This window comes from Anas acuta, chromosome 2 (genome assembly GCF_963932015.1).
Source record: "Anas acuta chromosome 2, bAnaAcu1.1, whole genome shotgun sequence".
NCBI classification, from domain to species: Eukaryota; Metazoa; Chordata; class Aves; order Anseriformes; family Anatidae; genus Anas; species Anas acuta.
In genome coordinates, this window is record NC_088980.1 from 33,442,073 (window position 1) to 33,462,842 (window position 20,770).

The 20,770-nt window shown below is 39.5% G+C and overlaps 1 protein-coding gene across 1 annotated transcript in view; it reads right to left on the reverse strand.

Annotated features, from left to right (window-relative positions):
• Positions 1–781: 781 nt before the first annotated feature.
• RAPGEF5 (Rap guanine nucleotide exchange factor 5) overlaps positions 782–20,770 on the reverse strand; it is a 161,556-nt gene continuing 141,567 nt past the window's right edge. The window contains exons 21-26 of the mRNA XM_068674166.1: positions 19,974–20,064; positions 17,554–17,604; positions 16,369–16,456; positions 13,098–13,162; positions 7,559–7,613; positions 782–4,439 (exon numbers count right to left, since the gene is read on the reverse strand). Coding sequence (XP_068530267.1) covers positions 4,321–4,439; positions 7,559–7,613; positions 13,098–13,162; positions 16,369–16,456; positions 17,554–17,604; positions 19,974–20,064 — 469 coding nt within the window. The 3' untranslated portion in view covers positions 782–4,320. The remainder of the gene's footprint in view (positions 4,440–7,558; positions 7,614–13,097; positions 13,163–16,368; positions 16,457–17,553; positions 17,605–19,973; positions 20,065–20,770) is intronic.

Here is a 20,770-nt window from a genome sequence, read left to right on the forward strand (position 1 = left end):
AGCTGTATCAACATTTTGGGCTTGTACCATTTCAATTATTCCAGTTTCAATTATTATACACCCTACCTAGATATCACACTGTCACACATACTTTGTTGATCAAGTTTAAAGGTCTAGGTAAGGTTCAGCCACTTAGAGGATGAAGCACTGCCTGTTTATAAAGCACTTCAAACAGACATCACACCATAGGTACCAAGTGTTATTTGTGTGTGAAATAGCCAGGCTTGGCTTAGTGGTTCTTAGTTTATGAGTGGAAAGGATGGAAGGAGCAGACAAGCTTCAGGTGCATTACAGAACACTCACTGCAGGCTCTGACTGTCACACTCCAGACAAGCTGAGAGAAGAGAGAGGAAACCAGAGAAGCAGCAGCAAGGACAAATGATGCGAGGGGAAAGCATTTGCTCCCCTCGCTAAGAGGATCAAGTGCTGATAAGCAGACTCCGGGGAATTTGAAGATAGATGTACTCCTCCCCTCTCCCACAGGGACTTCTCACCATGGCTCCAGGCCCCTCTTAGACTGTGTGGTGATGATAAGGAACAGCTGAGACCCCGTTAATATAATCTCTGCTTCTGAAATCACCTAGTATTTATCAGCATCAGCAAGACCCACCAACCAGAGAGGTACCAGTGGCTCTGAATAGAGCCAGGCTCCCAAGCCAGGCACTGCATCCACCTCACAAACACAGCGAGGGGCTATGGTAGTTGAATAAGTATGAGCATAAAATATTATGGTTAGGAATAAAAAGGATGTGCGATAGGCAGGAAGGCACAGAGCCCAGTCTTCATTAAGGTAGTTTTTATATTTTGAAAAGCAATATTAAAAAACACTGGAAAATGCAAGATAAGTGTAACAGTTGCTTCTACAAGTTTTAACCTTGTATTGCTTGGCCATTTTGACATATAAATTATTGCTTACTAGCTCTCATAAATACACAACACAATTAATATGTACAGAGGCAGACAAGCATGAAATATGAAAAGGAAAACATTGGCAACATTGATTCTGGTAAATCAGATTATTTCATACATACCAGGTCTCATAGCGGTGGATAACTACTAGCTGTAGTCCCTGAGAAGTTAGGTAAATACCTTGATTTGGGGTTTTCTGTTTTATTACTTTTAATGCAAGCTGACAGCATTATGGCACTCAGAGAGAACATAACAGGCAGGTGTTCTTACCTCAGCTCACTGACTTCATCCCAGTATTTCTTAACAGTGTAATAAGATGACAATAAATAGGCTATGCAAATAAATATTACTCTGCTAAAATGTTTAGTATTTACATCTTTCTTTGTAATTTTACAGCCACATATCTTATTGTTTCAATATATTTTTTATTTTTATTTTTTTTGCCAGTGTCATGCAAATGCAGTTAACTTCTATCTGAAATGGGGTTAGAATCAAACAAATAATGGAAGCATCTACATTTGATGCAGCAAAATCACACATCAGATGTGTAGGGTGACCTAGCTTTTTCCTTGGTTTTGTCTAATTACTCCTCCTAGCTACTCATGAAAATATGCAGAATATTTAGCCTCAGGTGTCGCTGTGATATACTGAACTTACAGGATTCATGGATTTTATCCATGTAACATAAATGTGCTATTGGGCAAGAATGAATTTTAAAAATCACAGTTTTACCTGTGCTGGGCCCCGGGAGAGGCTATGTAGTGCTCCTGGCACTTTCACAGGGTTTGTTTCTCCTCCCACCACACCTTCAAAGTGCCTGCCAGTCCGAAGCCCAGCTCTGCAATACTTCAGGTGTTGAAGGAAGACTTTGACAGGCCTTTTTGTTTGTTAGACATATTATTTGGGCTACTTGCCTTTCTTCTAGGTAACAGTTTAAAGACCCATATTTTCCATGTGAAATTGATGCACCAAAGTCGGTCCCTCAGACCATCAAGTCATATTCAAATAATAAAGGCCACTACAAAAATTAGTTTGTAAAGTTTTAAAAAATAGTCCAGTTAGCCAGAACTTGGATAACATGCTTAGTGCTGGCTTTGTGCCTTCAAACTGATTTCATGCCAGCTGTAAGGGACAGACAACACCCGATTCAGTATGAAGTTACAGTGGTGCAGAAAGCCAATGCTCAGGCTGGCTTGAAGCCCACTGGTACATTACCCAACAACTTACTTCAGCCAGTTTGAACTGGCAGTGAGGAGACTTCAAGCTGGCTTTAGCATACTTTCAAATTAAAGCCCAAGCAGTTGTCTTTTTTATTTATTTTTTTTTCCTCTCTTCTTTCATTTCCTTTATTCTTCTCCGGCACTGCTGCTGCTTCAACAGCAGTAACCACCAAAACTATCACAGAGCTGAATGCAGTGAACTGCAAGTACTTTCTTATGCTCCCTCTCCCACAGTTTTCAACAGAACAACTTGTGGAATAGCATTATAACATATGTACTAATGCATGCAGTCAGGTCTATATGCAGGCTCTTAAAAATAACATTGTAGTAATGAGATTTCACAAGGGGGAGCTCAAAAACCAGCAGACAATGCAGGTAATGCATCTAAGGGTGGGGATTCAGGGAGTGCTGGAGCCAGAGGAAGAACTGCAACAAAACAAGAAGCAAATTCAACCCATGGTTTGTGTTCTTACACTGCAAAAAGGGAGTCCACTGCAGCTAGTATACTCATCTGAACAGTTTTGGTCTGTTTGCACAAAAGACTTATTTACAATATGTGCAGTCACATCTACAGAAGAACATAGGAAATTTTTACTCCATGGCCAGCAAGAGTTTATTTTTTTTCTTTCTTTTTACTGGGTAAAAAGAATATTTTTTTTTCTTTAAAAAAAAAAAAAAGTCATATAGTATTTGATAATAACAAAGTACAAGCAAATACATTTCTGAAACATCTGTTTCCTTTACAATAGATCTATACAATATTTCACAGATGGGAAAACTGAATGCATTCTACAGATTTTCCCCACAGACTACTTATTAAAGCTGCTTTTTAAAAATCCCTTTAAACCAGAGATAACACAATGATGAAGAGCATGCTAGTTCAGTAGATCCACATTTCAGTAAAGGAGCATCTTCTTGGACATCTTCCTCACGTGGAAAACATAGGACAGAGATGGGCAGAGTGGTGCAATGTATCCACCTCCCTGCTCTGCAAAGGGACTGTTACTGCATGTCTGTGTATGAACGAGAGTGCCAGGCAGAGCAGCACACATTATTTTGTGTAACTTCTTCATGCTGAAAACCGGAGCTATGGTGAGAGCGGTGTGTAGATTTAGGTCAGTTGTAGACAGGACTTTAGATCTGCTGCCTCAGTACGTGCCCTGAAGTACTACTTTTAACTACATGAAAATTGGCTAAGGAAAATGTGTGAGGTGCACAGAAGCAGAAAGGGACCCTAATGCCAACAGCCTGGTGTGTATGCAGGTTGTTACACTGGTACCCTGCAGGGCGTACAGTGCTGTTCTTTAGGAACTGGAAGCTTGTGCGAGTTAGGTGAAATCTTACCTGCTAAAACAGAGCATTTCCAGAAGGTTAGTCAGGAATGTAGGTGAGCCTAGGCATTGCCTCTGAATTGACACAAAGGAGGGTGTAATCCAAGCTGAAAAAAAGCAGCTCCTCTATAACAGTCTATAACCCTTTAAATGCAGTTAGTACTAAATCTGAGATAAATGAAAAGGAAGAAAGTAACACATTTTTTGTGTACAAACAATTGTGTCCAGAAACTGCAACAAAAGTGGACTGGCTCCTACAGTGTGTTTTATAAAGCAGATTCCTAAGGGGCCATTACAGTATCAACTGTTTACTGACCTCCAAATCATGACACACTCTTGAACTTCACCTGGTGTGCTGCCTTTTTATGTTCCAGTCCTTGGTTGTCCGCACTCATCCCAAAAAAGATGCTCCGGTGGATGCAGGGGAGCTGCCCGGATTGCACAGTATTTTTGGCAACCTTGAATTAGCGAGGTACACACTGCGACCAACTGCAAATCCCCTTGCTTCATGTTGCTTGCTGCAATGGTTTGCTGCTGTGATGTGACGCTTCCTTTCTTTCTAATACTGGCAGAATCTGCATTGAAAGCTACACTGGACCAAACAATATTTTCACAGAAACCAAGCTCTTGAGCTCAAAGAACACTGCTCCGCTTGGTGACGAGCGGGGACAGCACCAAGCTTGCCCTGCAGCTCTGTGAGCAGCTTCTTTGCTTGCTCTGCCCGATTTTCCTGTGCATGTTGTGTGAGCTACTGATAAAACTCAGTAAACTGTTCTCGTATAGGGAAGCAACATGCTTGGCATAAACATTCACTTAATTCAAAGTGCTGCAGTTACAAGGTTATACGAAGCTGGGTACGCTCACACGCGTGGCTCTATCCTGTGAGAAAGCTCGAAGAGAGCTTGCTGGTTGTCGATGACATGCAGGTGGTGGACGTATGGCTTCAGTTCATGGTGCTCTTTTGAAGGAACTTCATTGCCTACAGGACAGAGAAAGGGAAGGAATCAGAGAGCTGCACCTTGCCTGCTGCTCATTTCTGCATGCCAGTGACACAAAGGACTTGCTATTTCAGTGCAACCCGTGAGGTAACAGCTAGATACAGGAAAGGGGAGGAGGAAGGAAGAAGTAGCCAACACCAGACAGCTTGCACACATGTAGGCAGAGCAGGAGGGGCAAGAGGGTGGCAGGACACTGAACTTCCCAGGAAGATGTGCTGCTGCTGGGAACATGGGCGGCATGTCCCCTGCCAGGGCAATGCAAGGGCTCCCTCACAGAGCAACAGGTAACCCTGAGCAGGGGTGGGTGATCCAGCCTGTAACTCCTCCACAGCTTCAGAACAAATAGGTAAGACAGCAGGCCCCCGAGCCATTTCCTTTGGAGAAGGTGAAAGGCAACAGTGCAGCAGACGGATGCTGAAGTTCTTCAAAGCTGCTCTGCAGGCCCCTGGGTTTTCATCTGTTATGCTTTTGATTTCTGTCTAAGAACAGAATCTCGCTGCTCTTTCATGGGAGCTTATATGGCAAGAGGAATTAGCTGCGCAACTTGCAAATTCAAGGGTGGCTTGAAGAGCGTGTGTTTTCTGCTACAGTTGTCAAGCTTGGTATGAGCTTTTGGGAACTCACTGCCTGTGAAACCTCCCAGCCGGCAGAGGCAGAAAAGGAAAAGCTAAATCCACTGCTACTGAGACAGGCAGAGAAAACAACAAGATGTATTGCCCTCCATTGCTGACTGTTAACAAACTGGCGAAGGCTGAAGAGCTCTGTTCCAGTCCTTGTCCTCAGGGAATTTTTAATAACATTACCATAAATTAAAGGAGAAAACCCTTAAAACTCCCCAAACCAATCAGCTTAACTTGCACGCTCCCTCCCTCTCTTTTGTTTCATTATCATCCTTTTTTCCACACTCTCCAGCTACATGAGAAGCTTTCCAGGAACCAACCATCCTACTCGTTTCTACTGAGCACTGTTCGATGCTATGCAAGTAACGTGAGATGTCAAAGCAGCAGCTTCTGCATGCAGCTGCTAATGGTGTTCCTGGGAAGCTATTTTTAGGAGCTATTTCTAAGCACCTATCTGACTTCAGAAATGTGGGAGAGAACAGGACAATGTGATAAATCTATGTCAGAATATATCAGTGACCTTTCTGGTGCTGGGGAATAGATCACAGCAGCTGTGCTACATGTATTGAGAAACATTAGTATTTCTCATTAACACCTGAAATTACAAAAAGCTTCAACTGTGTTATTTGTTCAGGCTGCTTTGACTGATTTTGGAAATGCTATTATTTGTTTTCAGGATATAAAAGTATTGTTTCCATTAAAAATGCATTTCAATCTTACTTGGAACCTAATCAGCTTCTGATCCAGAAAGACACTTAATAGACATGATACAGTTCATAAACAATAATAATATTCCTTGCTTGGCTTTGTTTGAATTCTTTCCTACAGTAAGATGCCTGCTGCTCTCAGGCCAATCTGGGAGTTGATGCAGTAGAAAGATTCACATTCCTGAGAGCAAAATAAGCCCACTAGAAAAGGAAACTGTCCATAAAGTCTCGATAAATATTCAGTGAATTCATTTCATGCCTAAACGAATCTAACCAAAAAAAAAAAAAAAAAGTGTGCCTACAGGGATATCTGTATAAGCTGCTTTTTAATGCCAGCTTCACAATAAATCAAGTCTGTGGTAAAATAAAATAACAACGTGTACTTCAAACTACCAGATTATATGATAAATCTCAGGTATTAACCTTAGATTTATGTTGCAACACTTACAAAACCTCTCATAAAAATAAAATAAAATAAAAAAGCAAAGATGAGATGAAAGCTTTGCAAAGCTGAAAAAAATTCACCTCGTTATAAGGAACCGATGCTACCATTTTATGATGCCAAATAAAAGACATTTAACATAGAAATATGGGTTGGATTATTCATTATTTTCTTCAGTTTCTGGTTTAACAGAAAAAAAAAATGTAACTCTTCTCCCATTCTTTCTGTATGTAAGTATTAAAATAACACAAAAACCATAGTAAGCTACCTTTCTTTTTTTAAGAAAGTCAGTGTATATGTGCAAGCAATTTTATAGAAAAAAAAATCAAAAATCTTAATAGTACCTATAGTTCTATATGTGTGTAAATATATTTATACACAATTTATTTATTTATTTTTGTCAGTGTCTCTGCTGCCAGCTGCTGAAAATACAGCTGCAAAGAAGATGGTTCAAACTCTTTCTCCATAACCATGAAAATCCCACATTCATGCTACAGCACAGTTCTGAAGCTCTTTGGAAAAGAGGTTTTAGTGGCCTCGGTAAATTACATATTCAGTGTGTTTGGCTTAAAAACTCTAACCACTTCCTTAAGAACTGTGGTGTTTGTCCCCATCCTGTGTTTAACCCCTCTGCAGAGAATGAGAATTGCTGAGGAGAAAAACAAACAAGGTTCCTCCTGTGTTACCAGCAGAAGAAAGCAAGCTAGGGTCTTCTAACATGGGCCTTTAGGGTTTGATTCTCTGGTGTCCACTGCTTCCATGGTGTCAGTCTCTCCAGAACAGACTGAGGTAACTGAGTTATAGCTGGGAAACTGAGAAACAGCAACCTCCTTTATTAAGTGCAGTTTGCACATCTATACTTGTATCTTGTTTTATCATTCCCAGTATTTTGGGAAGGTAGTAATTTTTGCAGGAAAATCATTTATATATATATAAAAAAAATAAAAAATAAATCTGGAAATGTTCTACGGACATTTTGTAAACTAAAATTTTATCCAACTCTGGTTACTGCTGTCTTGACTTTCCAGAAATTACATCCCCTCTTCCCAGTTGCTTAAAAACTGGCAATAATTTTTTGCTGCTGAAATAAAGCAAAGCAAGTGGAAAGAAAGAAAGAAAGAAAGAAAGAAAGAAAGAAAGAAAGAAAGAAAGAAAGAAAGAAAGAAAGAAAGAAAGAAAGAAAGAAAGAAAGAAAGAAAGAAAGAAAGAAAGAAAGAAAGAAAGAAAGAAAGAAAGAAAGAAAGAAAGAAGGAAAGACCAAACAAAACAGAAAATACAATCACCCCCATGTCTGTAAAAAGGCAAATCAAGGAGCAAATCTGTCTACTTACCAAACTGGTTATTTCTGCAATGTCTCAACGATCGAACAGTATCTGCAATCATGTGCTGCAAAGACAGGACAGATAAAACATCAGTACAAAAATCAGAGATGGCTTCTGTCATTAGAAAATCCTGAAAAGTCTCCTCACCTTATGCTGTAAAGCAAAAATCAACTGTAGTAAAGTAGTAAATGAGGACAGTGGGGGAACAACAGAAAGGCTACCCTGCTCTCTGGCTCAGTGGTAATATATGATGAAACAAGGTTAGTTGAGGAGGTCCTTATTGGTATTGCACAGATTAAATGAAAACAACTCCCAAAGAGCCCATGGAAAGCAATAATGAAAAACAGCCATACAATTACTTATTTTTTGTTCTCATGACTTTTATTAAACCGAAAGGCTACAAGAGGAAAGTTGTGTGGATTAGCTGGGTACTTCTGCATCCAACTCCTGTCTTTAGTGCATTATCCAGGGCCTCCAGTATTCTGCAACCTCTCCTTCTGTATCCATGTGTTGTCTAATTGGGCTGCAAGCTCTCTGTAGCCCAGCCAAAACCTCAGCATATATCCATATGCTGCCTAGCACAAGCAGGTCCTACTATCAGTTAAGCAGTTTTCTGTAGTAAGATAACCAACACACAAAAATACAGCCCACATCCCAGATAGACAAAACACCCTAACATCTCCATAGACATTTTCCAAGGAATGGCATTCCGTTTAAAAAAAAAAAAAAAGCTGTCATTAACAGGAATATATTATTCTCTTGCCTCCCAAAAGGAGAATTTTGTCCCATTTTGCAGAACAAAGTATAAGCACAGTAAATGACTTGGAACCTTCTACACTCACAAGATACCTGTCTATAGAATATGGAATAAAAAGCATTCCTAGGTAATTAGAACAGCAAGTTGTATTGTGGAAGAACATAAGTAATAACGAACCAGTCTTCCCCTATGTGTCTCAGAATGATGTACTTTTTAATTTACTGGGCTTTCCAACTAAAGAAGAAAGATTTTAATGCTCTGACAAAATGAAGTCCTGGAAAAATGAAATGTAAAGTCAGAATTGGAAAAAAAATGACTTTTAACAAAGTATTAATGATGGCGCTGCAGAATTCACCTTCAGTTGATGCTGGAACAAAAAATATCTTTAAATTTGAACTTTAGTTCTTCTTTCCAATCCATAAATCAGAGGTAAAAAAGATTAAGAAAGATGCATTTGTAGTTGTCAACTTCTCTCCATTTAGTGTGGGGCCATGTACAATGTTTCAGCAGCTATTTATATTCAGATTCCCTCATGGTAGAATAATTAAACCATCTTGGGATCATTGGTTACAGAATCATAATTCATCTGAAAGACTACTGCAACAGCCATACAGTGGTGCCACAAGAACTGGAAATGTCTTGCCTTGGCCATTCTCTGGAAGAATATCATGGTAGTTCAGGTAGGAAATTCAGGCTACATGAGAGATTTCTCTTCGGTGCTTCTTAATACACTCCTGCAAGTATTTTTCCTCCCCTGAGTTACAAATATCTGTCCATTTTACAGTTCCAACAAATCATAACTCATGATACATGGTTTACTTTGATATGGCATTTATTTAAAACATTGTCATTTTACTGTTCTTCTGAGGTACAGTAAATTTTGGATGTTCATTTAGATTATGCAGAGGAAATAAAAGGTTTAAGTCTGGTTTCTCATTCAGGCTCAGGTCTTCAACCTATAAAAACTGGAACTGTTCACTACAAATCAGCAAAGTAAACTCATTTTCACTAGATTTCACCCATACATTTGTTGAAGCATTACTCTTATTTATTTGATTGCTTCAGTGATAGAAAAGTGAAAACATACAGAATTTGGCCAACAACTTCTCACCAAATCTGATCAATGATTTAAGCAAATTGCTTAACTATTCATTGCAAAACTGTTCATGGTGTTCTTACATCTCCCTCAAAAATAAACAGAGATGGAACAGATTACCCGTCCTCAGCAAAATATGTATAAAATCAGAATGACATAGAACAGCTCTTCTCTCAACACTTAGAGAGCAGCTTACAGAATTCCTCTGCAGTAAAGCTTATCACAGGAAAAACAGCTTTAATGGAAACTTCACATTCAGTAAATCAATTTTTAAAATATATTTTTGCTACACGTTGTACTTCATTTGCCATGCAATCACACAATCTCTTGTGCTGATGTTCTTGCACCGATTATAATGAAGTTCCCAAGAGATGTCCTTCATGGTCAATAGTGCGGGTATTGGGAAAGCTACAACTTCCACCACTGCTGCCACTGTGATATTTCTAACATAGAAACATAGAATGTGTTTCATAGTTTTCAGCTGCTACCCTTTGAATCTAGTTCCTAGAATTAAGAGAACTCCCCTCCCCCCCCTTACCACACACACTCTCATTCTTTGCTGCTTCTTTTATCAGTCAGTGTGGGGTCCATCCCAAAATAGCTTCTGAAGGTGATGCTGTGGTGGTGAAGAACTTATTTGTGTAACACTCTATTAAAGCAGAATCCCAAATCTCTCTTCTTTACTAGCCCAATTAGAGCGTCTGTCCATTTCCAACTCTCTGGGATCCAATTGTAATACAGAAAATCAGCTTATTCATCTGCAAAGTAAATGCTATTTCCTTACTGTTTAAACAGATGCTTGCGTACCATTAGTGTGATGAATAACATATTTCTTGTGGGTTTTCAGCCTCCCAGCTACCTAGGATCATTAGCACTCCTTTAACTGATGAAAGCAAAAGCTCAGTCTTGGGAATTGTACAGATATTTGGGGGTTGGGGAAGGTTGAAAATCTTCAGCTGCATGTACAGTTTTCACTGCTGAAGATACTATGTAAGATGGCATTATCTAAAACGGTAATGGCCACTGACCTGTATTAGAGTTTGTTGAAGTGTATCTAAGACATGTCATTGTTAAGATATGGGTGATGGCTGCCTACTGAAAAAAAAATTGAAGCCACAATTCAGGGAAACTACTCAGTAAATACACAGGAAATCTTCAGATGTAACGGTATAAGACTGTCTTTTCATTTATAGATGAAGAGTATATGGAATTAAGTAGCAATCTAACTCTATTGTAGACTAGAGTTTACCCAACATTTAGTTCAATAAACCACTGCAGTCCCTTCAAATTTTGCTATTACTGGGTAACATTCCAAAGACAAAAGGTCATTTATTTTTCTACTCCTTGCAAATTCTTTTCTTTATACTTTGAATTAACTTTGTCTTCACTGCAATCATGTAATGTCAAATCAAGTTCACTCATGGTAGGATTTTGTGGCAATGATGGCTTAAGAATATAAAATAAGCAGGGACTGCAGTAAGAGCTTATATATTTTATTAAACCATCTGATATTGTTGGAAAAAACAATGGTTCAGACTAACAAGTCTTCCTTCAGGTCAAGTGCTTAATGCAGACCTGAAATACTTGAAAAGTACTGACTCAAATGAAGACATAATAAACAGTCTTTGCTTTGAAATTCATAAGCACAAACTCTACGTATTTATGACAGTGAGTAAGATCCTTCCCCAGAGCAGTAATCTGCTATGGTAGAATAATTCTTTTCTTCTTTTTCTGCAACAGCAAATTTGCAGGTGAGGTTCCGCAGCTTGACCCAAACTAAGCAGGAGTCAATGTCAACCCTAATTTTTCTCAAGCGGTCAGAAAGTGCTCAGCACAGTAATAAAACACCAGAAAAGACTTTCTTCACTGGGACAAAGCCTTTACAAGTAGAAAAGAAACATGGACATATACACAGTGATGTGTGAAGCGCCTTGTTAGTACATTCATGCCTGGAGACTAAATACCTTAGAATCCAAATGAACCAGTGTGATAGATACTATACTGTCCAAGTTTCCCTACACCCCTATTTAAATCTCTTCTAAACTTCCACTTCTGTAGCTTGCACTGTTGTCTGCATTCATGCACACACAGGACTTGGGACAACCAGGAGACAACATGTTCCCCAGGGTGTGATCTGACTAACAATTTGGAGGAAGTGTCAGTGTTAGCAACCCCCACCCCACCACCATCACACAGACTCTTCCCCCATTTAAGATGCCCCATTTATCCTTTTACATCAAAAAGGTGAAATCCTGGTTCACTGAAGTCAATTAGCAAAGATCCCACCACCTCTGGAGACACAGTGGTGACAGGAAGGATAAGAAATCTTACCAAGCAAGCCCACCATACATTAAATGTATACATGACATTAAAAAAACAAACAACAAGGTCTGGCTAAGATTGAAATAAGAATCATATCGTATATTTCCACTAAATTAATATATGGGCCAGTGGGGGGATTTCAGTAACAATTATTGTGCATCAAGGGCTAGTTTAATTTACATGTTAATTGGATGTACTTCCAAGAGGCAATGAAGAAGAACATGCTAATGAGTTTTATGCAAACACCTAAAGGTCAAACAGTTAATGGACTTGGGACAAGGAAACCTTTCATTAAATGCAAATCAGTGATCTCCTAAAGTCTGCAACAAGAAAAGGTACGGGAATCAAATAGAAAACACAAAAAGAGGATCTCAGGTTCAAAAGACAAAGTCTACATCTGTTTATAAGTTGAAAGACAATATATGTTATGTTAGGATGTGAAAAAAAAAAAAAAAGTTCAACATCTGGTTCATGAATAACACCCTGTTTGCATGTTCATTCTTGAATAAGTGTAAACACATGGAGAAAATAGGTAGGAACAATTCCCTTGGAACAACCATCTGGACTCACAGTGCCATTGCACATCTAGAGAAACCAGGAAGAACATTTTGGTTTCTTGATCAAATAGGCCAGACAAACAAAACCAAAACTTCTCCATGCCAACACTCTTCTGATATATTAGCTACGGTTTTCAGTGCTACAGAAGTGTTATCAACAAAGAACTAGTGCAAATGAGAAAAATCAAAACTCCATCTGGAATATCATGCCAGCATAGATGTCACAGCATGTATAAAATAGATGTACCCAAGGATACTTCTATTATTTGCCTTCCATATAACAGTTAATATAGTAATACGTACAGTCAGATTAATTCACATTTTAGGTATTAGTATCTTCATCATCTAACCTAGATCATAAATTTTATTTTAATTTGAAATCCCTGGAATTGGCATACCAGGCACTAGTGTTAAACTGGACCCACCTTCTCTATGGTGCCTTAAGAAAATATAAAACAACTCAGAGAAAGCTCAGGCAGGTGGACTTAACTGAGGAGAAACAGTCCACAAGGCGGTGTAAAGGAACTCTTTGGGAATGAACTGAGTCGACTGTGTGGCACTGATGTTGGATACCACTGGCTCAACTATTTTACAGGACAAAAGAAGGGAGGAAGGAATGAGAAGAGGAGCAGAGGAAGGAGGCAGGGGAGTTCAACTGATGGCTGTCTTATCCTGTTTGCTCTTTGAAGCAGCAGAGCTAACCTCTGTTTACTTCCTCTTCTTTCACTCACAAGAAAACCTTTTAGTCTTATAAGAGGGAGAAGGGGAAGAGAATGAGAATTTCTATTAAAAACAGGAATGACAAAATTAACTTACCAGTTTTTCAAAATTAACAAGGTTATCCAGAAATGTTTTATTTCCTTCATGGATGAATGTTACATCTGAAAAAAAAAATAAAAAAATAAGGGAAAATAATTACTTTTCATGACTTTGTGGTTCAGTACAAAGAAATAAAATGACAATAACAACAACAACCACAACAACAACAACAACAACAAAAAAAAAAAGAGGAAAATATCCCACAAAGGATGGCCACAGTACCTTACAAAAAGGGAAGAAAAGCTTGGCATAATAGACTTTACATACACATAGCAATAAGAGGATTTTCAAGTGAGAGCCCAGATTTCTTCCTGCTCTCTGCACCCTGTGGGATCGATCTAGCCACACTACTCATGGCCATGCCCAGGCAGGGGCTGGCCAGTCCCTGAGCTCAGAGCTCCAAGGGGGTACAGCTACCAGGCATGGGGTCAGCTCTAACTCCCCTTCATCTCCCTCTGTAGGGCAGCATGACTCTGAAGTCCCCACAGCAATGTGGGCTACAGCAGTGACCAGCCAGTGAGGTTAAACACAAGCGACTAAACTAGAGTTGAAAGCCTAGGTTGGAGTAAGCATTGTGGCTAGGCAAACCCCAGGGAGTTAAAAGACTCTTACACAGCATTGTTGGAGAGAATTTGCAAAGGTAAAAAAAGGTCAGTGAGAGGAAAAGGAAAAGGTTTATATTTGTCTCCAGGAAGGGAACTGAACACGCTGTAATGAACTGGAGGGGGAAGAAAAAAATAAAAATTAAAAAAATAAATCAAGCAAAACAAACATTGTGAGGTTAAAATTACAAGTAAAACTAACTGGAGGTCATTTTTTTTCCATTTTTCTTATGCCTGCTAGGACACGAAGCAATACCTGCCTCAGACATGAAATCCTGAGGTCATGGACAGACTCCCTGTGGGGACTGAAGCTCTGCCTCCAGTGGTGCATCCTCTGGGCAACAAAAATACTGGCGGGGACACCAGTCAAGGGTGTCAGGGGACACCACCACCACCAATACCCCCTTATCACCTCCCTCCTGCTTTAGCTGTGCACCGCATGGATGCACATGTACCCATGAGGACCAGGAGTAGCCAGCACTGGTTTAATGAGATGGGACTCTGACACCATTACTTCATAAGTCACAGCTCTCTCTCTGCTGAGGTGTCAACCTCCAGTACTCCAGTGTAACTGCACATCTATCTCAACATTACCCTGTGCTCATCTCCAGGACTCCTTCTCATGTCCACTTGGTCCTCAAGCTGAGTGCTAGTTTCGGATGGGTTTAGGACAGGAACCTGCAACTGACACTGAAGGTTGCTTTACCAACCTCTGTCATCCTACCCCAAAACAGCCAACCTGATTTATTTCCTTTTGTTTCAAAGATTCACTCTGTGCCTGAGGGAGGTTTTGTAATTGCTTAGAATGGAAATGTTAATGGCTCAATACGAGGTTGGAAACCCGAGGCTGGGACTCATTAGGCAGAGCTCTGCCTGAGGGGTGGATGGGGAACCGAGATCTACTCAGGGACTCCTCAGCAAGTGGGACAAGCGCGGGGATACGCTGGGCATGCCTCCAGCGCCTCTCTGCTTCTGGGTGGAACCCTAAAAGATCAGAGGGGAAGGAGGGAACAGGACCATCTGCACCTCCTCCACCTTTGGGGCACCCGGGAAAAAGGACACGGAAAGGACACAGCTTCAGGACCAGGCTGGCAGGCAGGCATTACTCGTCTCTGTATCAGTGCAGTGAAAAAACGTCACTTCTAATGAGGAACTTCTACTGGAAGCAGAAATTTCCAGACAGCTTTTTAAGTCTGTGACTGCAATGGATATCTCTCAGGGTGGAAGGAACAGAAATTTGCTTTGCGGCCAACAACTAAGAGTCTAGATAAATTCAGTGGAGCAGAAAATTGCATCTGAGCTATGTTGTAATGGTACAACACAGCATTTTATTGCATATTTGAAAAATCTGCCTGATTTTCTAATGCAGTCTGTGCTGTAAGAGAGCTCTGCATTTACATTTAATTAACTTTAAAAGGACACTCTGAAGTTATTTTTCATTATTAGTGAAAGGTTTATACTGATTTTTTTTCTTGAAACAACTTTTCTTCCTCTTGTGTTGAAATACAGTTAATTTGTTGACTTATTAATGATTTCTGTGCTATTGATACTTATTTTATTGGTCTTGTAAATAATTTTAATACAAACATGTTTGATACAGGATGTAGTCACATGTACTGTACAATACATTGAGAATTACCAGCCAGGGCAACATCTCCTTATGGATCACTGTATTGAAGGAGCTTACTGTATCATTTTGCAGTCTCCTTGTTATATCCAACACACTTTAGAGACATGAGAGCATGCTGCATGAATGCACTTATAAAAACGTGCATGCTTTTATACCCTGTATTGCAATGCTGTGCAAACATCATTGCTACAAGTTACTTGTTTATATTTGCCTTCTTTTGAAGTCTTGATAATTGTATCCATCGGAATTTATGCAAACTCCTTTGATGCACGCAAGGAAGAGAAGTGCCTTATGGCTCCCAAACTGTCACCAGCTTGTTTAGAGACCTGTCTTCAAACATTTTAAACCTGCAGCAGTAGCAGCTTAGCATAAACAGCCTAACGAGAACACTTTCCGAATAAAGGACTAATCAAATGAATTTGTCATGTTCAAGACAAGATGATTAATAATTAATGACGCTGAGATAATGGAGTATTTGAAATACCTGCCACTGAGTTAGCTGCCCAACTCGCTGAGTTAAGCAACCAGTTTTATTGCGTATCTCAGACCTACAGGAGGCTTGACAACCCTCTCCTCTCAGGACAGAGGAAGGGGGCAGATCCTGTTCTCCGTAGCTTTACAAAATCTGTAACACCAGTCAGTTTTGCTTCAAGGAGGCCAGGCAAACCCTCCCAACAGCAGTGTGACCATGGTTGCTTGCGTGCATGCAGCCTGCAGGACCCACAGCACTGCTGTCTGCCTGCCAGCCTCAAGGGGATGCAACTGCAGCCTCCACAGGCTGCTCTGCCCATGCCTGGCGGGGAAAGCACTGCCATTTGAAAACCTGTGTGAAAATTGCCATTTTCCCCATCTTAAAAAGCAGCTGTGTTTATTATTATCAAGACTGAGCACTATCTTGTAGGTATCCTTGTGTCTGTCACACACATCATAACCCCATGTGAAGGAAAAATCACTTTTTAATTGTATTAACTAACCATCACAAATTTCTGTACACGCACTGACATGACAAAAAAGAGCAGACAAGCTTCAACAATACCTTTCAGAAGTAAGGGCATGAAGGGAATTTTCGGAGATTTCATTTTCTTGAATGCATCTCTGTAAGCTTTGTGATTCAGAGAAGGGTCCTACAAAACCATTTGGGTAATAGAGAGAAAAATCAATAGGCTATAAAAAGAGCAATTCTAAATCCATTATCGGCTTACAATCTGAACATGACTTATATATAAAAAGGTTTCTTCGGAAACGAGGTAGATAAAGGTTTTCTAAACTAGGTGACTTACTAAACTGAACAGGAAATGTAAACAATGAAAACAACAAAAGCAATTATGTTCCTCCAGATGAAACCGTTCTAAAAATGGAGTAAGCTGCAGAACAGATTCACTTTGCTCCATGATTTCCCCACAAATTTCTATTAGCAAAATCTCTTCAACTTACTTTCTAGCACTGATTATACCCTTGGAATATATTGCTGATTCATTTCTTCTTAAAAAATAAACACCCCCTTCCTTTCTCCCTCTCACCCAATAACCAAGAAACAAAACTGCCTAGTCTCAGATAAAAGGAACATATTGGACATTGTCAAAGAAAATAAGAGACTATGTATCATCAGTGTTGTGTAATTCAAAAACTCATCTCAATTTCCTCTATGAATAAGCGGTTTTGTACACCAGCTCACAGACATCTTGAAAACATGTTAATTAATAAAGGACTCAAAGTGCAAAAGCATGACAATTGTTAAAGGCTGGATTTCATGCTCCCTGCACTAGGCAGCGATCTCACCAGGCATCCAGCTCCCTGACAGCCAGAGGAAACACTTGTTTACTCAGCTTTAATAATGGTGAAAAAGATCCCGAGCCTCTGATTTTTTATTTTATTTTTTAACTTTTTAAAACTATCCTCCTTGTCTTCTGATATGCAGCACATTTCTTTGGATAGAGGACGATTAGCCACCAGAGCAACAGAACAGTTTCCAAACTGGTACTGGTGAACTAGCAACATGTTTGCCTCTCTCTGCCTTTCCTCCAGCTGTCAGGAACAGGGCTTGTTTCTTTTTTGGAGACCACCTCTGAGCTCTGGAGAGCTTTGTGGCCTATGGCAAACCTGGGATGTGATGTAACCAAGTTTCAGCTCCAGATAATGACAGGCGGTCTTGAAATAAATTACAAAGAAGGATGGCAAGTAACAACAGGCAACTCTGTTGGGCTGTCATCACTGTACTTACTGTCAAGCTTTCCAGTTCAGTGAAAAGTTTCTTGAACTTCCCAGGAATTTTCTGAAGTGGGGAACACAGAGAAAAAAACAGTAAATTTGATTTTAAAAAGTAGAAAAATGTTTATTATTTTTTTCTTTCTTTCCATGAGACTGATTTTTTGCACTTCCTCAGGCAGTTACCTCTGCTTCTCAGCTCTAAACACCCTACTTACAGACCTGAACGTAATGCCTGTGACTGAAGCCTTGTCTCCACACTTCCACCATTCTTCTACAAAAAAACTGCATGTTAGCAGCCATTTTTATTTTCTTGCCCAGCATCCATATCTGTTGTATTTATCAAGATAGGAATAGTAGCACTGACTGAGGATTCAGATTCTGTAATCACAACCAGGTTAAATATTATTTTTGTAATTGCTCTCTCTCTCTAAACTATGGGCTCTGGAAATGAATTGGCATAACACTCAGTGCTTTTAAATACACCACCCTGGTGCTTACCCATGGTATTCCATGCTGCTCTCAGAGAACAAGAACTTCCCTTAAAAAACGAGTACCCCATCTCTGAGGTCTCATCCTAATCCCACAAGGAATTGCACAAAATGCCCTCCTTGGGAGCTCAGGTACAACATAACTTCTTCCTTCGTTCCCTATATGCTAATGCCTGCTCTATTCCATAAGCATCTACTCTCTAAGATGCTTTAATGGATTCATCTCATACTCAAAGCAATTGTTGTTCAATTTGAATTTTGCTTATTGTATTTCTGACTTGAAGACAGGTGTGTGGACCTGAATGTTTGTGTATCTTTTTTCCAGCTACACTGGTTAGCTCAAGTAGAATATATCCCTTTACTACAAATCTTGCCTTGCCTGTGTACTTAGACCACAACAGCCACAATGACACTACCAAAGAGATTTAGAACAATTAAGATTAAGTGGATGAGCCATACGATTAAAATGCTAAGATAACTGAATGTGGAATTGCAATTGCACATTTTTAATATCTTCAATCAGTGAATCTTAGGCTCATTAAAACACTGCATAGTGTGGAAAAAAAAAAAAGTAGAATATGCTCAGGGTATATTACTTGTTTAAGAATTCAAGTGCAGAACCAATATAGTTTAGTGTGTAAATTGTTGCTTAAATTTAGGTGGCTTCATTTACATGTGTAAGTAATTATAATTAATTTATAAACATTGCTCTACTTTCTAGAAGTCACATTACTAATGCAAATAACCTTCTCCTTTTGAAATTTCCAGTGCAGTAAATTTTTATAAAAAACACATGCAACTTCATAAATATTTTACACACAGGAACTTGACATATTTACAATGATACATATGCAGAGGCACTCCCTGTTCAGACAAGCAATACATTTTGTTCTTCCCAGAGAAGAACATCTGTGGCGCATGATTTTCAGAGGGGTCTCACCGCACTGGAGAGCTCTGTGTGCTTGCAGGCTGGAGACACTTACACCATTGCCACCTGTTTAGCCCCTTCCACTCTCCTACCAAAGCCCAAAGAAAAGAGATGAAGTCAACCCATAAGAGGGCAAATGTTCCCTCATGGGCAAGGCATTTTAGTAGCTGGAGAAACAAGGGGTTTCTGTATTGTTTTCCTCAGGTGTGTATTTTTTTTCCTATTTTTTATTTGCTTTAACTGTTATTTGAAACAGCCTTGCTTATCCAAGTCCCTGTAAACTCTATCCCAAAGCAGCAGTCATTGCCCTCATTTCTCTACATGCCAATGTCACTGACATACACGGTGATGTTTTCACATGCATGATTTCAGCTGAGAGGGAAAGACTGCACTGGACTGTGTTAAATAGCTTTGTGACCCTTCAACGGCCATTGGGTTTCAGCTGTTGGTGCTCAAGGGCATCTCCAACAAAGGAGATCACAGCTATTCTTTTTTACTTTGTGTTACAGGTTCATTTTTTTGAGTACTGCCCACTTATGGTGCTAGGCAGGTGGCAAGGGATGAAATTTCTCTGCATATTATATTAAATGACTTCTTCCTCCATTTAGTTTCATCAGCAAAGATATATATACCTTGAATAAATGAAATTATTCCATAATAAGGTATGCTTTGTTTAGAACCAATCTTATAAGACTTTCTGTTCTGACATATACTTAAAATGCTAAGATAATGTACCTGACTTCCCTCCCATCCACACCCACCCCCTTCTTCCACAAATGGGTAAGATCTCCTTGCTTTGCTCTTATTTAGAAACTCTGGAAAGGCATATTTTGTTTTATTTGAATGGCTGTGTACCTACAGCTTCAGGTCACAGTAAAGTTTCTCTTGGGGCATTTGCCCTCTGTTAGATTTCAGCATGAAAAACAAATAATTAGGAAGAAAAGGCAATTCACCAGTACACAACATAGATGAAAAATGTTTTTGACAGGATCTAAAAGATACAAAGATGTGTCTTACCTCCCAGGTCTGAGACAGCCGGCTGACAGACGCAGTGTTGAGACCCATAACAATAGCAAAGAATGAATTCAGATTTCTTTGGGCTTTACAGCTGTGGAATAAAAATATGAATGCTGTATTCTGATTTTTGTCCTCAGAATAAGAGATAAATGGAATGCACAGGTATCCTAGGTTACTGAGCCCAATTTCAACTCTCAGCACTAACATACAATCATCTTCCACATAATGAACTCATTAAATGTCCTATCATGGCCACCTGCAGTCTAGGTGATGTGGTCTCTAAGAAGTTTTTTAGTACACGTTCCACTGTCTCATCAACCCTGTTGTTGGCAGGTTATTTTTCTTCCTTTGCTGTCAAAAGTAATTTTCCCTTTTCAATGTCCAAGTTACTCTCTGCTGTCCTTTACCATACAGAATAATTCCATGACCTCTATTGTGTTGTATTATAAATATTTTCATCCCCTCTTTCATCTTTTCTGTAAATTGTACATCATTGGTTCCTTCAATTTTTCCTTGTGGTCATGGAGTGCAATCTATTTCTCTATATTGCTATTATCTTTCATTGAATTCTTTGTAATTCATTTTAACTTTTCTCCCTGCTCTACTTCTTACCAAGGAGATATGTGAGACAGTGGGAAAAGAAGGAGAAGCACAATTACTGCTTCACCTCTAAGTTCTTACATCTTTCTCCTATGCAAGTATAAAACAAATATAAAATATATTTACTTGGAACAGCGTCACACTTTGTCCTTGTCTTTAATTTGTCATCTATTATCACCCAAAGACCTTTGTCACAG